Source organism: Antechinus flavipes, chromosome 3, assembly GCF_016432865.1.
Source record: "Antechinus flavipes isolate AdamAnt ecotype Samford, QLD, Australia chromosome 3, AdamAnt_v2, whole genome shotgun sequence".
NCBI classification, from domain to species: Eukaryota; Metazoa; Chordata; class Mammalia; order Dasyuromorphia; family Dasyuridae; genus Antechinus; species Antechinus flavipes.
This window is the reverse complement of record NC_067400.1, coordinates 242,884,629-242,907,303: the sequence shown is the minus strand read 5'-3', so window position 1 is coordinate 242,907,303 and position 22,675 is coordinate 242,884,629. Positions and strand designations below refer to the sequence as shown.

General features: G+C 32.7%; 1 protein-coding gene across 1 annotated transcript in view; it reads right to left on the bottom strand.

The window, feature by feature from the left end:
* DSCAM (DS cell adhesion molecule) overlaps window positions 1–22,675 on the bottom strand; it is an 818,605-nt gene that overhangs the window by 9,543 nt on the left and 786,387 nt on the right. The window contains exons 29-32 of the mRNA XM_051990574.1: window positions 21,921–22,033; window positions 20,045–20,194; window positions 12,804–13,001; window positions 10,770–11,072 (exon numbers count right to left, since the gene is read on the bottom strand). Coding sequence (XP_051846534.1) covers window positions 10,770–11,072; window positions 12,804–13,001; window positions 20,045–20,194; window positions 21,921–22,033 — 764 coding nt within the window. The remainder of the gene's footprint in view (window positions 1–10,769; window positions 11,073–12,803; window positions 13,002–20,044; window positions 20,195–21,920; window positions 22,034–22,675) is intronic.

The following is a 22,675-nucleotide window of genomic DNA, read 5'->3' as shown; positions in this document are numbered from 1 at the left end:
AGATGATCAGCTGTGAATGACATGGCTATTCTTAACAGTGCAATGATCCAAGACAGCTTTGAAGGACTTATGATAAAAAATGTTATCTGTCCCCAGAGAAGGAAATGATTGTGTCTGAATGCAGGTTGAAGCATCCTCTTTTTGAACTTTATTTTTCTTGAGTTTTTTGGAGGATGGGGTGGGACAGAGCCTACTTTTTTTTCACAACATGATTTTGCATTTATCTTCTTAATGGAGGAGAGGGATTAGGAGGGAGGAGTTCTTTCTGTTTATATTGCCATGTATATTATTTTCTTGCCTCTGTCCACACAATTATCCATAAATTTATGGAATCTTTCCATGTTTCTTTGAATTCATTACATTTATCATTTTTAAAAACATAAAAATATTCCACAATATTTGTGTACCACAATTTGCTTAGCTATTCCCCAACTGGTAGGCATATACTTTGTTTCTAGCTCTTCATCACCACAAAAAAAGAGCTGCTATTTTTTCTTATTGATGGCCTTATTGGGGTTTAAACTCAATTATGAAATCTCTGGGTTGGAAAAATATGGGCATTTTGGTGATTTTTATCTGCATGATTTCAAATTGCCTCCCCAAACAATTTTACTCTTTCATGCTGTCTAATCTTTTTTTTTTTATTTTTTTTTTAATTTTAATTTTTTTATTTAATAATTACATTATATTTACACTCATTTCTGTTCCGATTTTTTTTCCCCTCCCTCCCTCCACCCCCTCCCCTAGATGGCAAGCAGTCCTTTATATGTTGGATATGTTGCAGTATATCCTAGATACAATATATGTTTGCAGAACCGAACAGTTCTCTTGTTGCGTAGGGAGAATTGGATTCAGAAGGTATAAATAATCCGGGAAGAGAAACAAAAATGCAGATAGTTCACATTCGTTTCCCAGTGTTCTTTCTTTGGGTGTAGCTGCTTTTGTCCGTCATTTATCAATTGAAACTCAGGTCTCTTTGTCAAAGAAATCCACTTCCATCAAAATATGTCCTCATACAATATCATTGTCGAAGTGTATAATGATCTCTTGGTTCTGCTCATTTCACTTAGCATCAGTTCATGTAGGTCTCTCCAAGCCTCTCTGTATTCATCCTGCTGGTCATTTCTTACAGAACAATAATATTCCATAACATTCATATACCACAATTTACCCAGCCATTCTCCAATTGATGGGCATCCATTCATTTTCCAGTTTCTAGCCACTACAAACAGGGCTGCTACAAACATTTTGGCACATACAGGTCCCTTTCCCTTCTTTAGTATTTCTTTGGGATATAAGCCCAATAGAAACACTGCTGGATCAAAGGATATGCACATTTTGATAATTTTTTGGGCATAATTCCAGATTGCTCTCCAGAATGGTTGGATTCGTTCACAACTCCACCAACAATGCATTAGTGTCCCAGTTTTCCCGCATCCCTCCAACATTCATCATTATTTTTTCCTGTCATCTTAGCCAATCTGACAGGTGTGTAGTGGTATCTCAGAGTTGTCTTAATTTGCATTTCTCTTATCAATAATGATTTGGAACACTCTTTCATATGAGTGGTAATAGTTTCAATCTCATCCTCTGAAAATTGTCTGTTCATATCCTTTGACCATTTATCAATTGGAGAATGGCTTGATTTCTTATAAATTTGAGTCAGTTCTCTATATATTTTGGAAATGAGGCCTTTATCAGAACCTTTAACTGTGAAAATGTTTTCCCAGTTTGTTGCTTCCCTTCTAATCTTGTTTGCATTAGTTTTATTTGTACAAAGGCTTTTTAATTTGATGTAATCGAAATTTTCTATTCTGTGATCAGTAATGGTCTCTAGTTCATCTTTGGTCACAAATTTCTTTCTCCTCCACAAGTCTGAGAGATAAACTATTCTATGTTCCTCTAATTTATTTATAGTCTCGTTCTTTATGCCTAGGTCATAGACCCATTTTGATCTTATCTTGGTATATAGTGTTAAGTGTGGGTCCATGCCTAATTTCTGCCATACTAATTTCCAATTATCCCAGCAGTTTTTATCAAATAATGAATTCTTTTCCCGGAAGTTAGGGGCTTTGGGTTTGTCAAACACTAGATTGCTATAGTTGACTATTCTGTCTTGTGAGCCTAGCCTTTTCCACTGATCCACTAATCTATTTCTTAGCCAATACCAAATGGTTTTGGTGACTGCTGCTTTATAATATAATTTTAGATCAGGTACAGCTAGGCCACCTTCATTTGATTTTTTTTTCATTAATTCCCTTGAGATTCTCGACTTTTTATTGTTCCATATGAATTTTGTTGTTATTTTTTCTAGATCAATAAAATATTTTCTTGGAAGTCTGATTGGTATAGCACTAAATAAATAGATTAGTTTAGGGAGTATTGTCATCTTTATTATGTTCGCTCGGCCGATCCAAGAGCACTTAATATTTTTCCAATTATTTAAGTCTGACTTTATTTGTGTGGAGACTTTTTTATAATTTTGCTCATATAATTCCTGACTTTCCTTTGGTAGATAGATTCCCAAATATTTTATGGTATCAACAGTTATTCTGAATGGAATTTCTCTTTGTATCTCTTGCTGTTGGGTTTTGTTGGTGATGTATAAAAATGCTGAGGATTTATGGGGATTTATTTTGTAGCCAGCTACTTTGCTAAAATTATGAATTATTTCCAATAGCTTTTTGGTAGAATCTCTGGGGTTCTCTAGGTATACCATCATATCATCTGCAAAGAGTGATAGTTTGGTTTCCTCATTGCCTACTCTAATTCCTTTTATATCTTTCTCGACTCTTATTGCCGAGGCTAGTGTTTCTAATACGATATTAAATAATAATGGTGATAGTGGGCAACCTTGCTTCACTCCAGATCTTACTGGGAAAGGTTCCAGTTTTTCCCCATTGCATATGATGCTTACTGATGGTTTTAAATATATGCTCCTGACTATTTTAAGGAAAAGTCCATTTATTCCTATGCTCTCAAGTGTTTTTATTAGGAATGGATGTTGGATTTTATCAAATGCTTTTTCTGCATCTATTGAGATGATCATGTGGTTTTTGTTTGTTTGGTTATTGATATAGTCAATTATGCTAATAGTTTTCCTAATATTGAACCAGCCCTGCATTCCTGGTATAAATCCTACTTGGTCATAGTGTATTATCCTGGTGACAATTTTCTGTAATCTTTTTGCTAATATTTTATTTAAGATTTTAGCATCAATATTCATTAGGGAGATTGGTCTATAATTTTCTTTCTCTGTTTTCAGCCTACCTGGTTTAGGTATCAGTACCATATCTGTGTCATAAAAGGAGTTTGGTAGGACTCCTTCAATCCCTATTTTTTCAAATAGTTTATATAACATTGGAGTTAATTGTTCTTTAAATGTTTGGTAGAATTCACATGTAAATCCATCTGGTCCTGGGGATTTTTTCTTAGGGAGTTGATTGATAGTTTGTTCTATTTCTTTTTCTGAGATGGGACTGTTTAGGATATTTACTTCTTCCTCTGTTAGTTTGGGCAAGCTGTATTTTTGGAGGTATTTTTCTATTTCATTTAAGTTGTCGAATTTATTGGCATAAAGTTGGGCAAAGTAACTCCTAATTATTGCTCTAATTTCCTCTTCGTTAGTGGTGAGTTCTCCCTTTTCATTTTTAAGACTAACAATTTGATTTTCCTCTTTCCTTTTTTTAATCAGATTTACTAAGGGTTTGTCTATTTTGTTGGTTTTTTCATAGAACCAACTCTTAGTTTTATTAATCAATTCAATAGTTTTTTTACTTTCAATTTTATTGATCTCACCTTTTACTTTTAGAATTTCAAGTTTAGTGTTTGACTGGGGGTTTTTAATTTGTTCCTTTTCTAGCATTTTTAATTGCAAACCCAATTCATTGACCTTCTCTTTCTCTATTTTATACAAATAGGCCTCTAGAGATATGAAATTTCCCCTTATTACCGCTTTGGCTGCATCCCATACATTTTGGTATGATGTCTCATTATTATCGTTTTCTTGGGTGAAGTTATTAATTATGTCTATGATTTGCTGTTTTACCCAATCATTCTTTAGTATGAGATTATTTAGTTTCCAATTATTTTTTGGTCTACTTCCCCCTGCTTTTTTGTTGAATGTAATTTTCATTGCATCGTGGTCTGAAAAGGATGCATTTACTATTTCTGCCTTACTACATTTGAGTTTGAGGTTTTTATGTCCTAATATATGGTCAATTTTTGTATAGGTTCCATGAACTGCTGAAAAGAAAGTGTATTCCTTTCTGTCTCCATTACATTTTCTCCAGAGATCTATCATATCTAGCTTTTCTAGTATTCTGTTTACCTCTTTGACTTCTTTCTTATTTATTTTCTGGTTTGATTTATCTAATTCTGAGAGTGCAAGGTTAAGATCTCCCACTATTATAGTTTTACTGTCTATTTCTTCTTGCAGCTCTCTTAGTTTCTCTTTTAAGAATTTAGATGCTACCCCACTTGGTGCATATATGTTTAATATAGATAGTGCTTCATTATCCATGCTACCCTTTAGCAAGATATAGTGTCCTTCCTTATCTCTTTTAATTAGGTCAATTTTTGCTTTAGCTTGATCTGAGATCAGGATGGCTACCCCTGCTTTTTTGACTTCACCTGAAGCATAGTAGATTTTGCTCCAACCTTTTACCTTTAACCTGCATGTATCTCCCCGCTTCAGGTGTGTTTCCTGTAAACAACATATTGTAGGATTCTGGCTTTTAATCCATTCTGCTAACCGCTTCCTCTTTATGGGGGAGTTTACCCCGTTCACGTTTATGGTTAGAATGACCAATTCTGTATTACTTGCCATCTTGTTAACCCCGGTTTATGCTTTCCTCCCTTCTTTCCCCTTTCCCCCCTTCCAAGTATTAAGCTTGTGAGCACCCCTTGCTTCTCACAGCCCTCCCTTTTTAGTGTCCCTCCCCCCGCCTTAGAGTTCCTCCCCCTATCTTACCCCTTTCCCTCCCAGTTCCCGTATTCCCTTCCGCTTAGCTTATTCCTTCCCTTTCCACTTTTCCCTTCTCACTTTTCAATGAGATGGGAGAAGTTTCACCATAGATTGAATATGTCTTAAGATTTTTCACTTAAAGCCAATTCTGAAGGCAGTAAGATACCCACTATATTCATCCCCCTCCATTCTTTCTCTCAGATATAATAGGTTTCCTATGCCTCTTCATGAGATGTACTACCCCCACTTTACCCTTTTTCTGGTACAATGTCCTTTCCACATCAATTTCTAGAACAAGGTATACATGTATTCTTTATACATCTATATAGTCAAAATATAGTTCCCAAGATTAATCTTTACCTTTTTAGATTTCTCTTGAGTTCTATATTTGTAGATCAAACTTTTTGTTAAGTTCTGGTTTTTTCATCAGAAATAGATGAAATTCGCTTACTTCGTTGAATGTCCATCTTCTTCCCTGGAAAAAGATGCTCATTCTCGCTGGGTAAGTTATTTTTGGTTGCATACCAAGTTCCTTAGCCTTTCGGAATATCATATTCCAGGCCCTTCGATCTTTTAATGTGGATGCTGCCAGATCCTGGGTGATCCTTATTGTGGCTCCTTGATACTTGAATTGGGTTTTTCTAGCCGCTTGCAATATTTTTTCTTTCACCTGAGGGTTCTGGCATTTGGCCACTATATTCCTTGGTGTTTTGATTTTAGGATCCCTTTCAGTGGGTGATCGATGAATCCTTTCAATGTTTATTTTTTCCTCTGTTCCTATGACTTCTGGGCAGTTCTCTTTGATAATTTCCTGGAAGACAGTGTCCAGGCTCTTTTTTTCATCATGTTTTTCTGGGAGTCCAATGATTCTCAGATTGTCTCTCCTGGATCTGTTTTCCAGGTCTGTTGTCTTCCCCAGAAGGTATTTCACATTTTTCTCCATTGTTTGATTTTTTTGGATTTGCTTGACTGATTCTTCTTGTCTCCTCGAGTCATTCAATTCCACTTGTTCAATTCTGATTTTCAGTGAAGTATTCTCTTCACTCACTTTTTTAAATCTTTCTCTAATTGTCCAATTGAGTTCTTTTGTTCTGTGGAATTTTTTTCCATTTCGCCCATTTTGTTTTTTAGAGAGCTGTTTTCTGTTTCCAGTTCACTAATCCTATTTTTCAAGGATTTTACTTCTTTATCCACTCTCTCTTTAACTTTCTCCAGGCTCTTTTGCCAAGCCTCCCTCTCCTTTTCCCAAGCCTCCCTCTCCTTTTGCCAAGCCTCACTCTGCTTTCCCCATTTTTCTTCTAGCTCCCTTGTGAGAGCCTTTTTAATCACTTCTATGAGGTTCATCTGTGCTGAGGAACAGACGATCTCCTCCTTTGGGGAATCACCTGGGGACTGCCTGTTTTTAGTCTCCTCAGGATTTAGAGTCTGCTCTCTATCTGTATAGAAGCTGTCAAGGGTTAAAGTCCTCTTCAGCTTCTTGCTCATTCTGTCTATTAATCAGAGATAAACTACCAAAGAAAAACAGAAAAAACTGGAGTCTTTCTTTGGGGGGGGGGGCTGGGTGTGTTATCGAGCTTCCTCTACAGACTGCAGGTGGCAGCAGTGAGGCACTAGCAGGACTGTGCTGCGCCTGCGCTCTGAGATCCCAAAGCGTGCTGAGTCACTGAGGGGGGGAAGGGGGGGGGGCCAGGTCCTGAGAGACTCCAGCTGTTTGCGGTTGTATTCTTCAGCCCCGGTGTTTTTAGCTTCTCTGCTGGGCTGTTGACTTGCTGCAGGTTCCAAACCTGTAGCGAAGCTCTCCCACAGAGACGGCTACGATCACTCCCCACCCCCTCTCAGCTCTGCTCCCGTGCTCTCACTGCCGCTGCCCTCAGCCTGCGCCCGATCTAAAACCGCCCCAGCCCTCCAGTAAAGACAGACCTTTCTTGGCGGATCTCAAGGATGGCTTCTCTTGGTAACTTTTTGTGGGTTTTTTTCAGTCAAGCATTGATTCAGAGGCTTGTAATGAAGTGGATAGTGAGAGAAAGCGCGGAGCTTATGCAACTGTGAGCCTCCTCTCCGCCATCTTAACCGGAAGTCCATGCTGTCTAATCTTTAATGTACATCCAACAATACTGACTTTTCCACTTTTTTGTCATCTTTTCCAATTTTAAAGATATGAAACATCTCAGGGTTATTTTGATTTTAATTTTTCTAATTATTTGTGATTTGAAGCATTATTTCATATAGTTATTTGTAGTTTGTAGTTCTTCCTTTGAGAACTGTTTATTCATGTAAAGTGAGCATTTATCTACTGAGGAATATTCTTTGTATTTTATTATATTAACACACCATATATATGTAAAATATGACATTCACACACATAAACATATATGTAGACACACATTATGTGTTGTTTATCTATCTTGAATAGCATACCTCATCAGAAAAAATTGATACAAAAATTTTCCCCATTTAATTTCTTTTTTTATCCTAGTTGCATTAATTTTGTTTGTGCCAAAGCTTTTTGGTTTCATTTAATTAATTAATTTAAATTTCATTTAATAAAGTTATTTACCTTTAATCTTTTGTATTTGCTTCTATCCTTTTTTGGTTAAGGATGCATCTGCTAATATCTGGGAGAGGTATGTGATATATTTCTTCTAATTTTTATTATAATATATCTTTAATTTAAGATTATATATCCATTTAAATATTAAGATTGTATATATTTTGAATGCATATAGAACATGGTATATCTCTTTTTATTGAATTATTTAGCCAATTCATATTTAAAATTATCAATGCTAGGTTTCTATTTTTCTTTATTTCTCTCCAATCTCTCTCCCTCCAAAATTAGGGATTTGTCTTTCTTACTCTGCAAATACAGCATAATTTAATTTCAAATATTTTGGCTTAATATATTTTAACTTTAGTAACTTTATTCTTCCCAATTCTATTCCCTTTACCCTAAAACCTCTCCCTTCCCTTTTGTATAGAGATGAATAAATATTTTCTACAAGTGAATAATACCTAATTTTGGAGTTTTTCCTTATTTTCTTTCTGTTTTTTTCTTTTATCATTGAATTCTTTCCTCTTTTTTCCTACTTTATTTAATCAAGTACAATTCTTTTCTCTCACTTTGCCTTTTAGTTTCATCAATTAGTGTACCTTTTTCTGAAAATATTTTCTTTTTTCATTCTCTTCATTATTGATTTTCCCTTTGGATTTTTATTTTTTGATTCATGGCTCAAATAGCTTACAACTTATTTAGTCATTCTTTAATCTCTGTATTCCTCTAAATTTTAGATACTTATTTTTTGTTTTCTCTCAAAAAATTCCTGTTTATCTTTTTTCTTTTCTTTTTATGTTATGACCGACTCTCAGAGATATTAGTTTCTTCAGGTGATAGAATATTAGCCCTTGGTAGGAATTTTTCTATATCTCTAATTGTCTTGTTCATTATTGACCTATGCCTTTCTCTAGGTTCTTCTTTCCTATTTTCTTAAAATCTCTTTCTTGCATCCATACTCTTTCACTCTATAGAAATAAGGTGCCACAAGATGTTCTAAATCCCCTTCTCAAGGGCCAGGATGAGTGCTCTAAATCCCAGATTCCTGAAGATAATATCCATTGTAAAAATCTCCATCTCCCTTTATGGAATCTCACTCTTTTATAGAAACATTTCATCAGCTTCATCCCCTTCAATTAATGAAATGAGATCTTCCTTCTTTGTTTCCTCCTTTTAAAATCGCTGACTTTGTCTCCTAGTTCATTCTCTTATAAGCTCTGAGAGTGTATAAGGGCTATTTTTTCTGCCTTGTTAATCTTTGATTTGAATGCATCACATCAGGTATTGCCCTCTATAGTCTCACCTCCCCTTTTTATATGTCATCTTATTCCATAATTCAATTCCACAATACATTTTTATTTAATTTAGACAGAATTTTGTAAGGTTTGGCCCTCAATGTTTGACTGTTTTTTACCCTCTACTATCACTTCCCTTTTACTTGTACTTTCACTCTTGCCTCCTTATCTCCTTATGGACATTTAAAAAGAAATTTGTTGTTATTTTGTTGTTGTTATTGGTTGCACAGATCTCTTCATAAATACTCTTCCAAGTAGTTAATTATTATGGGTCACATTTTACAAATCTGTTTTATATGCTTGCTGATATTATACTTTCAGGGACTAATTACTTTTTGTATCTATATCCGTAGGATTTAAACACAAAGTCTGACACAGAAAAATTATTTAATAACTTCTTAATTTAATAAGTATGCATTATTTAAATATTATATTATTTATACATATATAATATAATTAATCAAATCATTATTAATTAATTAACTGATTATCATTACCCTAAATGAAGGTGAAGGAAAAGCCAGAATTGGTTCAGTGGAGGTGAATAATTAGCATAGATAGGCACAACACTACTATATTTATACTCTCCATAAATACAGAAAAATATTGAGTACATCTGGCTTTCTTGTCTTCTCCTGAGTACTGACAATCAGCTTTATCCTCCCCAAGACTTTCCAAATAATAGGGACTTATGAGATCTGTATAGCTCTCTATATGTATAGATCAAGAAAGTAGTAGTAAGGATTGAGACTTACTAGGGGGTTGCCTTCAAAAATTTTACATAAAGAGCACATGAGCTGTTTACATATATGTAAAGTACTTCACAAATCTTAAAAGTATTATATTACCTTTAGGATTTCATCAGTATAGTGAATTTGTTTGGAGCAAATTCTCCTTACCAATGAAACGTGATAATTGTTTAGCTACTGAGTCTTAAAAAGGTGAGTGGGTCATTTGCTTGCCTAGTGTAGCATTACCAGTAGATGTCAAAGATAGGATTGAATTAAGGTCTTCTTGATTCTAAGAATGATTATCTGTCCATTTCTACATTGTGTCTTTCTTTCCATATTATTTATTAAGACTGTTGTTATTATCGTCTCTATTATATTTAATGCCTTGTTAAACAATGCTAGCTATGAAATTGCACTAAAAATTCTAGGAAAAATATAGCCACTTTCAAATCTCAAATAGACAATAGCCTCTACTCAAGAGGCATACAAATAGAAAAATACATGAAACCATCTTTCTTTGCCATTTTTGGCACATATCTTCAGTCATTTAGGAGTGCCCTTTGTTCAATTAATAAAAATGTATTTTTATCATTGTTTTTATAGAATTTAGTAAAATGGCCTTCATGACATCAGAACAGAAAAATAGTAGTTATTTTAAAGCAAAGATATATTTTAGGAACAGAATCAATAAAACTTTTAAAAATGAGCAACAGGAGAAATAAAAGTATATTCAACAGGATGGCCTAGATCTAGCTACTATAGTAATATAGATTAATTTCTGTGTCTCTGTCTCTTTGTCTCTTCTATCTCTGACTTACTGCCTTCTTGCCTCTCCCTCCAACCCTTCATATCTATATCTATATCTATATATCTTAATGTCCAAATTGTAGTCATATATATATATCACATATATATATATACATATACATATATATATGTAGTTAAGTATTTTAAGCTTTAAGACTTGATAAAATAGTCATTCCAAATACTACATAAACTGGAATGTACTTTCCCTTCAATTCTCATTTTGATCAATGGACAAAAATTTTCACAAATGAGATGTAATAAACTTTAGTTTTGATTCATCAGCTAAATTTAATTTTTTTATTCACTTGTTTTGTTTGTTTGTTTATTATGGAATAGCTTACTCTAAACATCCAAAATAACCATGAAATAAAAGTCAAAAATCAAGCTTCCCCCAAGAATGGCTAAGTACATTTTCTTACCTGGCCGATGTGCCTTTGGAACTGCCATATTCATTACTCGTCCTCCATCCTGAGGTTTAGGGGGAGATGCAGTAAATCTGCAGATTCCTGATTCTGAAGGGGTGCTGGAGGTCAGACTGTCTGTGTACTCATTAGTCCCTGCCGTTAACTGTTCTGAAGATGTGTCTGATATGAAGCATTCTGTAATGGTAAACTTTGCATGTCTTAATTGTTCTTCCATCTTGGCATGTTCATAGGCTCTTGCTAATTCTTCATAAGTAGAAGAGGCACTTTCTGTGGAAACCATGCTACTTCTTGCTCGATCTAGGCAAAAGATAACAAAACTTTTGACGATCTTATATTACAGATAACATATTAATCTTTCATAGAAATGCAGATAGATATGAATGACAGGGAAACATGTAAATAATTTTTATGCTTTTCATGGCAGGCTTAATAAATTGTAGTGAATTAATGAGTCACTTCATTCACATAATAAATATTTCAATATAATCTAACTCTTCTATGGTCAGAAGATTCCAGGCTAAAAGTTTTCCTAATATAATGATTATTGACTCTTTTAACAACTATCTTTTAATTTAAAAAAAACAAACAAGTTTGATTCCTCATCACAGCAGAGTAGTAATCATGAGTTCTTGAAGGTTGTGACAGCAAAATAAAACTTTGGCAGTATCAGTGACAGAGAATGCCTATATTCCAGAAGAGTGGCCTAGCTAAATTTGGAGCTAGAGTGGCTGCACCATAATGATTTTTTAAAAATATAGCTATTCTTTAGATGATGCATGAAAATGAAGATTGGCTGTAATGTATATAAGTAAAGGAATCAAATCACAAATTCCTGAAATATTAAATTTAGAATGATGTCTCCTGTCTGTAGTCTACTTCTGAATTAACAAGGATATACTTTTTAACTAGCATGAACAAGAAGAGTGCTACTGATTTTCTTCCCAAGAGTTCTAGCTAAGGAAGGAGGAAGTAAATGTGATTAATAGTGCATTTCTGACTTGAATAATATGCTTGGGTATTTCAAATAGTTTTTTCCTAGGAAAGCTGATGATCATACTCTTGGATTTATCTTCATATTTTTGGACTCATTTTATTGGCTAGATAACAATAAAGAAAAATGCCTTAATTTTTAAATAAAAGAATTACTAACTGTCCATTGAAATTATGTATTTTAATTCAATTTTTGAATCTACTTCCACAAAATTCTAAGAAAGTTACTTAAGAAGAATCAGCATTTATAAAAGAAAATTTCATGATAAAGTTGCTCCCTGTTTGTACTTTATTTCTGAAGATATTCATATGTAAAGTTCAAGTTGTACATTCAAATTACCCTTATTTTGAGTTGTATTTATTTAAAATATTTAAAGGAATAAAAATACTACTTAACAAAAATATTTAGTGCCCTGTAAGTACTAGTCTTTGTTGTTATTTCCTGAAAGAAATGAATTCTTTGGGATAAATGTTTATGGGGAATGGTTTATTTAATAATTAAAACTACTTTAAAATTTAGTTACTTTCTGAATTAATCCAACTCAGAAGGTTTGCATTAAATGCTGAGAGTAGACAAGTAGTCTCAGAGATCAAATATTACTCTTGTGAGTGCAAAATAGACAAAACAAATGTATCTCCATTCCATAATTTAAATCCTCTATTTGTCTTCTGAGAAGACAATGTTATTTTTCCTTATTGGCTCCAATGGGCAGTTTTAATTTTATTTTATATTTCCATAGAAAACTTTAAAAGGGAGAAGGAGGAAGAGCGATTATTCTTGTACTTTTAGAAAAACTCTATGGCACCTATGTTTCTTTTCTTGATCTATTTTGTAGTGGTTATTCAGTCTTGACTACAAGATTAAAAAAATGTGGTCATAAATAGACTACTCCAAACTGCTTTGGAATTTTCAAGTTCTCTTTAAGATCATGTTGAAAAATAAGAACAATTTGTGGATCAAATATTTTTATTTCAGTTTGGTTGCAATGTACTATGGTTACTGAGAGTCAAAGAGCAGCAGAGCAATGGTATTCATACCTGTGTCTTGTGAAGGACTGACACTGTAACTATCACTTTCTTTGTCCACTGATCCTGTGACTCTCGGAGTTGGTAATCTCCAATCAGTAGTGAGAGTGTGTGCTGAGATGGTGGGGTGGGGCCTATTGAGAGTCCATTGACTGGCATATCTGTTCCGAGTTGTGGGTCCACCCTTTGCATTTCTCCTCGTTGTTGGATCTGTAAAGAGCAAAACCACAAAGAAAAAGAAGTGGTTTTAATCCCAGAAAGAACTCAAGGAAGAGCTCAAAAAGGAGCTTAAAAAAATCACATGAGAGACAGAAGAAAAATGGGGATAAAAATTATAGTGATGCAAGAAAACTTATAATTTACAATGGTATTGATCTTTTTATTATTTAATTCCCTGAATTATTTGCTGTATTATATTTTTATAAAGAATGTCTTTTAATTTTTGTGGGTATATTATTTAGTTCAAGTTTTTAATTGTGTAAATTAGTATTCTATACTTTGGATTTTCTCAGTATACTATTATGTCTTCAAGAAATAGGAATAATTTTTACTTGTTATTTGCTTATATGTATGTTTTAAACTTTTTTTTTTTGGTATTATCGCTATTATTATATCAAATAATAGTGGGAGAGTTGTATCTTCTATTGATTGAGAAGGCTTTTAGTGTGTCCATCCTGTATATGATACTTACTTTTGGTTTTAGACAGATATTATTCATGAGCAGGTAGGTAGAATAGTATTGGAATACTGGATTTGGAGTCAAGTAATGCAAATCTGGTCAGGTACCAGCTATTTGGCTGTGAACAAATCATTTGCTACAGTTCATCTCATTTTCCTCATCTATAAAATGAACTGGGGAAGAAAATGGTAATCACTCCAGTACCTTTGCTAAGGACATCTCAATTGAGGTCACAGTCAGATGTCACTGAAAAAATAGCTAAATAATATGAACATTAGTCACAATAATAAAAATTACCATACTTATTTTGTGTGCTTTTTTTTTTTCATGAGAGTATAATTTTTTTCCCTCAATGTATTTTCATTTTCTAAAAATATTCAGAAAATCATATGGTTTGGGATGTTTTTGTTTGTTATATTATTTTGTTGAATTTCCTAATGCTGAAATATCTTTGCATCACTTGTGTATCTCCAATGTCATCATAATGATTTCTTGGATAAATTTCTGTAATCTGATAGCATTTAAAATTCTTTGAATCAATTCATTAATGATATTGGTCTCTAGTTCTTCTTTGCTTTAAACTTTTCTGATTTAGATATTAGAACTATATTTGTCTCATAAAAGGACTCTATTGAGACTGCCTCATTTTTAAAATTTTGTGAATAATTGTGTAACACTTCCTTTAATTAAAACATTGATAGACTTCATCTCAAAATTGATCAGCACCTAGAATTTTTTTAAAAAAAAGATTCATCTATAGTTCCTTAAAGTTAATTGTTGCCTTTTCTGAGACTGAGTTTTATTTTGGTCTTCTTTTGGGGGGATTTCACATTTTTTTAGTCATTCTTCTGTTTCTTTTTGTGTTATCTTTATTATCATATGTAGAGTAGGTTCTTTTGTATAATAGAAATTCTTTCTACTTTTTCTTGTTTTATTTGATTTCACCTTTTTAATCTATTGTTTTGTTGATTTGATTTTCTACTCTTTTTTTGATCAAATTGGATTATTAATTTTGTTTTTCTTTTCAAAGAAACAGATATTATTTTTTGTTATTTCCATAGGCTTTTTGATTTTCAATTTATTCCCCTAATTTTTCAATATTTTTTGTTTTGATTTTAAAAATTATTTGTTTCCTAATTTTAAAATGTATTTTTAATTCATTATTTTCTATTTTGTTAATATATCTTTCTAGGGATATAATCCATTACCATCTACACCTTTTATCCACTAAAGTAGCATCTCATAAGTTTGTGTATGACTTCCTTCCATAATTTGTAATTTTCTGTCACATAATTATAATTATTTTTATGATTTATTTTTTTTATCTGGTATTTCATTTTTAAGTCTCCAATTTGGACCTTTTTTGATTTATGCTTCTTGAATTGATTTAATTTTTTGTTGTGTTATCATATGTAAATAATTTGTTTACTATATTTGCCTTTTTACATTTATTTGCAATATTTTTGTGAATATTTGTAAAAATTCCATAGTGTGTTGAGAGATGTATATATTTCTTAGTGTTTCCAATTATAAGTAATTTTAAGTCTTTGAACCAAATTTCTCAACTAATTTATTCAATTCTATATTTTCTGTTTTGTTTTCTGTTCTACTTGTTATTGTTATTCAATTGTTTCAGTAATATCAGAATTTTTCTGACCTCATTTGGTGTTTTCTTGGCAAAAATACTGCTCTGGTTTACTATTTCCTTTTCCAACTCATTGTATAGATAAGGAAATTGAGAGGGGTTAAGTGACTTGTTTAGGTTCACACAGCCAATAAGTGGTTAACCCTGAATTTGAACATAAGTCTTTCTGATTCTAGGCTTAGAGCTCTATCCACTGTGTCCTTTGTTACATTTGTTCAAATTTTAGAGAATATTGAGGTCTTCACTGATTGTGTTATTATCTATTTCTTAACCTCAATTCATATTTTAGAGTTTTTGAGGAAGGGACAAAATATTTAGTCCTTCAAACACTTTTCTTCCTGCTATAATGCATGTGTATGTAAATTGTCCCAGTATACACGCACACACTCATACACGTAAACACACACACTCACACAGTCATTAGACACACACATACATACTGGGGCAATCTATGTAGTAAATAAGTGTACAACACTTCTGCTGTTGGGATCATGATCTATATTACAATTATTCTTGTTTTTCTATGAAAGAAGATTTTATGAATCAGAAATTATGAAACTAAAGCCATATCATGTGAACTAGCATTCTGTTCTGTCTTCTATATCATTGATTTTTATTTTTTGTAGTTGCTGAAACTTCAATTTTTTTGGAAGTGACTGTTTTCCTGGAAAGTATAGAAAGCTACAGATCTGAGTTCACCATTGTTTACTTATCAAGTGCTTTTTCTTCCTTATTATGCATATTTTGAAAGCTAGAGGGTTATATGATTTAGTTAGTTTACACAATGTACTTAGATTATCATATAGAATAAGAGCTTTAAGAAATCTTGATTACCTAATTTAACCTCCAAGGTTAGGTGATTAAAAATTCAGGAATTATGATAGAGGTACTCATTATTTTTTTTATATCCTCCACAAAAGGCTATAATGATCCTGATGGCCAACCCATAGTATTTACTAACAGAGGGCTAAGAGAACAGAGAATAGTCAGTAAATGAAAGGGAAATAAAACCATCAGGCCAGTTACTAGCATAGCATGATGTTACAAGTCAACCTAAAGAAATAGTTACACTTATGTCTAGGTTAAAGTACTAGAAAAGTATGCCTAACATGTAATTATATAGGTATGAATATACTTGTTTATTATTTAGCTGTTATTTATTTATTTATTTTTACAATCTTCTGTTATATAACTATGGCTATTATACATAAAGGTAAAAGTCCAAATTCTTAAGAAATATAGGGTGGGGTACCTCTAAAAAGTTCATATTACATGTAGGGTCTCTGTTATATAGACACATATACATATATGTGTAGGTATGTACAGAATGTCCCAAAAGTTAGTGCAGTTTTAAGCTATTAAAAGCTTTAGAGCTAGTGTAGTTTTAAGCTATTAAAACTTTAAAAATTTAAAATGGCACTAAGACTTTCACAAATGTTTTTGCTTGCATTTCATAATCAAAGAGGGACAAAAGAACTATATGGTATCAAAGTCAAGTACAGTGTGACTGTGGCTGCTAATACCTATACAAGTTGGAAGACTCTAGAAGAGGTCAGGCACAAATATTTTTTATGACCATTTGGAAGGGAAAAGTCTCTTAATTTGTGAATTTCATATTTCTTTTGAGCTGCAGCAATTCTTTGCTCAGAGCATCGTGTCTTCTTTGATATGGGCATACTATCTTCCAAATGAATAATCAGCTGATTAAGGAGGAATTTGACCAAAATCCTGCTATAAGTGACTAAGAGAAAGATTCCTGTGATTGTCACAAGGACAATCTATTTCTTCTTAATAGAGATGGGAAATAGAGGCATACTTCAATTTCTGGGCAATAACTTTCTCTTGTAATATAACCTGAAAAATTTCAGTTGGTTTTTATATAAGTAGTTGACTGCCTGCCTTGTCAATCTCAAATGGAATAGAATCAGAATTAGGCTCTTTTCCTCATGAGAACTGCCAACTAGTATTCAAAACCTCTTATATTAGAAATTTGATTATTGAAGGATTGACTTCAATCTGAGGTAAAATATCAATGATTTCAACATTAGTTGATGATAGTCTATTGAGAACACAATGAAATTGGTCAGTCTAACTTTCAGGTCATTATCACTAATCAGTATTGAATAGCTGAGATGCACCAAAGGTCTTTGACCTATAAATAGCTTTCAAGATATTATAAAAATGTCTTATATTGTTGCAATCAGCATTAAACTGAATTTTATCTGCCTTCTTACTAAGCCAAGAATCTTCCATCTCTTTAAACTTTGCTGGTACTTTACTTTTGATAGTACTAAATGATGCTTTAAAAAAAAAAAGGAACTAGATAACGAAATAGAGTGCCGGCCCTGAAGTCAGGAGGATGTGAGTTCAAATTTGATCTCAATTAACATTTCCAACCTGTGACCCTGTGCAAGTCACTTAACCCCAATTGCCTCAGCAAAAAAAGAGAGAGATGAATGAACTATCTTTCTGGTAGACCCTGTAGAGTTCTAGTTTTTTAAATTTAGTAGCTTTTATATTTTCCCATCATTTTCATGAAACTGATCATTTTCCAGATGAATAAATATGATGCTATACATCAAATATATGAAGACTGCCTACTCCTTTTTTATTCTACTGTTACCAACAGTGTATTGCTTAGCTTTCCCTCTGAGATAGCAACAGATGATTCATTGAAAGAAAAAGTGCTCTAATATATTGGCTTTGAATCTTCTGATTGCTGTAATGCCTTTAGGCAACAACTTTTGTTGGATGTGAATGTTTAACTTGGAGAAGATGTTTATGGGCTGTTATGGCACTTCATGCCATACACCATCTTTGTCTCCCTTACATCAGATTTGTTTCTTCTCTTTACAATGCTAAATGTCAATATTTGTTGTAAGGGTGAATTCTTGAAATTTTGTATTTACATAAATAGGTAATTAGGTAAATATAAGGCAATGTTAGTGATAAGAAGGTCATGAGATAAGAAGGTTCAGTAGTATGTGACTGTTACTATTGCTCTTGCTATTTCCAATTCCACTCCTCCCAAGGATTCCCTGTCATGTCTAATAATCTAATGGTCTGTGCCTACTCTAGAGTTTAAGACACTCAATCGCAAGCTTGTCCTCTTTTGGCACATCAATGATGAAGATCTCTAGGTCTTCATACATTTTTCTTTGACCTCACAGGTTCTGTCATGGTGAGAACGCATACACTGATGATGATGGCATGGTGTTTTCCTGCAAGCAGCAACTGTAATTGTCATGAGCATTTCATTCATTTCTTTTAATAGACATACACACTTGTTGATTTGATTAGATTTGATTTAGATTAGATTTGATTGACACAGCTGTACCAGCTTCATGGCACTCCACATATCTGTGGACATACCATAAAAATGTACATACAGCTCTTACTTTGGTAAACTGGCCTTTATTTACCTGCCTTCTTTCACTCGGGACTGTTATTTGGAAGTGATATCCGCTAGTTCTTTTACAACAAGATCTGTTCATCTTTCAGGTATTCTGGATTTCTTACATATATGTTCCTCATACCAATAGTGAATAAAATCATCTTTTAAAAAAGTTTTGTATGTATTTTTGTCTTTTGATCTATCTGCTGAGGCAAGTAAACAAGGGATAGGTAAAATGGACTTTTTTTGGGCTCTTTTTTTAGCTTTATGATAACAGGTGAACAGTGCAGTCCTTAAGAAGGCTGATTAGACCTGGCAACCTGGAAAAACCTGAGAAGTTATTAAACCTCAGTTCTTCTTCAGTCCAGTGAGAACACAACCCTATGGCCTGGGCTATCTGTATGTGATTCTAGCTTCCAGTGAATCTGCACCCATAGCTTCACCATTAGTCTGTTGCCACAGAACTTAGAGATAGATAAAATAGTAAAGTAGTGATATAGTAAAATAATAATGAAATAAAAATTGTTAAGTAGTAAAGTAATGAAATTGTGAAATTATTGAATAGTAAACTAATAAAATAGTAAAAATGGCATGGGTGAGGACTTTTGCTTGCTCAAAAATTGGATTTAAGTGAGGCAGAGTTGTGCAAAATTATCAGCCTCACTTTCTCTTCCAGAGTCATTGGAATCCAGTGGCAAGATAAAAATCAAGACAACTGGGAATGGCTCTGGATGTAGCTGATAACCTTGGCATCTTCATTTTCTGACCAATAGAGCCTATTTCTGCCACCTCCTGCCCATTGTTCTATATCTCTTTTTTTCATAGAGGTAGTCTTCACATGCTTGGAGCAGATACCCCCAACTTATTAATAGGTTTGAGACCTATTGTCTACCTATTGTCAGACTGGTCTAGCCCATTTGCTCAGAGAGGTTTTGCAGGGTGTAGTCCCTGAGCATACCACAGCTTCTTGAAGCCACAGGTGAGATCTAGGTGGCAGACAACAAAGGTTGATGAGCAGACCTTAAAAGGACGTACTTGCCCTCACTCTAGAAGTATTAATTCTCTTTGAGCATTCTATATACTCTATCTTTGAGAGATTATATGTGTGTGAGTGTGTATATAGATACACACATATATGCACACACATACGTGCAAATAAAGTCATTTATGTCCATGTACATTACATGTGTATGTATATACACACATATGCATACACATGTATGTAAATATTTATTTGTGTTCATGTATAATATGTAAATTCACTCACCTTAGAATTCCCTGTATTAATATATTCCTGTCTATAGGCATAGATACACACAAATGTATATATATTCTATATATAATATATATGCATGTATACATATACATACATATATATGCCATGCATATAGTTTAAGAAAAACCTTACTAAATGTATTTTTCCATGAAAATAAAATGTAAATACTCTAGTATTTTTATATGAAAGAACATTTATTTTGTCTTTTGTAATAATAATATTTTTCCCACACAGATAATGTGTTTTATTTAGTACTTACTAGTTCCTGGTCGGGCATCAGAAACATCCACTAATGGCCCAGTGGCTTGAGACACAGACTGGTAATGGACTGTATGAGTCACTGTCAATGATTTCTGCTTGGACGTTTCACCAAAGTCAGCATCAGTCAATAGGACTGTTGATCGGTCATCTATAAAACATTTAAAATGTTTGCACTTAGCATATTCATACTTTTATCCTCTTTGACCCAATGTTAACATTTGTGCCAATATGAAAAGTTAAATTAGTCCTGTTTCTTTTTTTTTAAAGCATTTAAATATTAAAACTTAAACATTTAAAAACCATAAAAATGTAAATATAAAAACATTTAAACATTTAAAAACGCTGTAATAAAAAAGCTTATCAATAACAACATAACCATCAATAACATAATGTCAACTTTTCTAAAATTCTTTTGAAAATAAACAGAACCTATTACTTTAGGGCTGATTGTAAGCAATAGGAGTAAATGAATTTTCAAGTTATTCTTTTCCCTTTGGGCTTTTTTCCTTTTTTTGGTTAAGTAAACATTATTTTTTTGGTCTCCAGTTCTAGATGCCCATATAATATAGCCATAAATGTATATATTTGACAAAATCATCTTTGATTATTCAGATACCATCAATTAATATGATATTGTGATATATTAAGAGACTCATAGCTTCAAGAAATAAAAAAAGCACCAAGTTCTCTGTACTTTGCCCTTTACATCAAGTGGTAAAGTAAAATGTATCCAATGGAATGTGACCAACGTGGCCTATGTCATATCAAATTTGGTTGAAGGAACTGAAAATCTTTATCATGGATAAGAGAAAACTCAAGGTAGACATGATAACTTAGGGAGTGTGAAGGAAAATGCAGATTTAATTTATTTGACTTTAGAGGATGAAACCAAGAGCAATAAATGGACAGTGAAAAAAAATGATACCCCCCAAAAATGTATGAATAGGACATCTCTGTCATTTGAATTTTTATGGTAGAAACATTTATCAACTGCTACATGTCATATTGAAAGTTTAAATAGCTACATTTTTATTTTTGATCCATGGCAATAAAAAAAGATTTAGAGAAAATTTCATTTCAAACACTAGACTCAAAACAAAACAAAAATAGAGGCTTTTCCTGTTATGAGCAAAACTTGTACTAGGTACTTATAAAAAGTACTTAGTAAGGTAAGATATGTTGGGAAGTGTGATAATCCTCTGAGGCCACCAAAGAATCATTTACTAAATGATTGAATCATGGCCTAGACTTTATTTTTTCAAATTATCAACATGACAATCAACCAAGTTTGTTAAGTGAGTTATGGTGATGAACACTTTTATTACTGGTCTAGTCCCAGATCTTCTGAAGTGAAAAACCAGGATAGTCTCAGGTTCCTGAAAATGCCACATGATAAAGTCAAGGATAAGAATATAAAGTAATTTTGTCATCTTTACATTTCATTGGGACATCAAGGGAAAAGTAGCAGAAACACCACAAATCCATCTAAAACTATATCAAAGTTATTTCAGAGGAGCTCCAGTGGCAAGTCTTCCTATTCATCATAAAGTTAAGTTCAAGAAAGAGAATCTCATGAACTTGCCGACTAAGAGGATTTTGGGTTCTAGAATATTAGGAAGTTTATAGTCCCTTTCTAACTAGTAATTCTATCAATCATCTCAATAGCAATTACGCTGAATGAATTATAAGGCTTCTGGTAAAGAGGTGAATTAAAATAATTTTTATTCTTTTTTGGGGGGAGTTATACTGCAACACTACTGATTATTTTCTGAGGTAGCATTTGATTTAAATATTCTCCCCTATCCTGAAGTAGGTATTGTATGAGTAGACTATTTGTTTTCTAAAGATGAATATCAAATATACTGATACTTTACCAATGGTTTCCATTGTGTCTCTTTCTTCAATTAGAAGCTGTGCACGGGGAATATCAATATGCATTCTCAGGGTCTGTTGTTTGTTCAAAGTATCTGAGGTTCTGGTATTCTTACTAGAAATGAAATCAGAGACATACATTGAAAAACAACAAGACAGCTTAATATTAAATGGGTTAAATATGCTTTTGACTCTGAAAATTGAAGGGAGAGGAAAGGGAAGCAAATCAAATTGTTTTTCAAAAATAGTTTCTCTGTTATCTGCTTGTAATATAGAAGTTATTTAATAAATGCTTGTTGGTGATTGGCTTGAAGGACATAAATCATGTTAATTTCAAGCTGATATCAAAGGGGTTAGAAAAATACAAATAATGCTGTGATAATCTAAAAATCTTGAAATGATTCCACTTGTAAAATCTAAATGAAACTGCTATTTTGATAAATGCTAAGGAAAGAACTATATAGCAAGTAGTCAGTAAGTAGGTGGTTACATGGAAAAATTTATATCAGGATATTTTTTCTTTAGGTTAACATCATAAATCATAAATTCTCATCTGGCATTGTTTTAGTTCTTTCAAAATATACTTTGAGACACAATTATTGTATCTCAAAATTTGCTTATTAGAAAGTTAATCTTAGAATCTAAATAATTATGTGGTAAAAACAATTAAAATATGCAATAAAATGTGTATATAATCATTCAGTAAAATTCTTCAATGAACACTACTGCATTACAAAAGTTGAACAAAATAAATTAG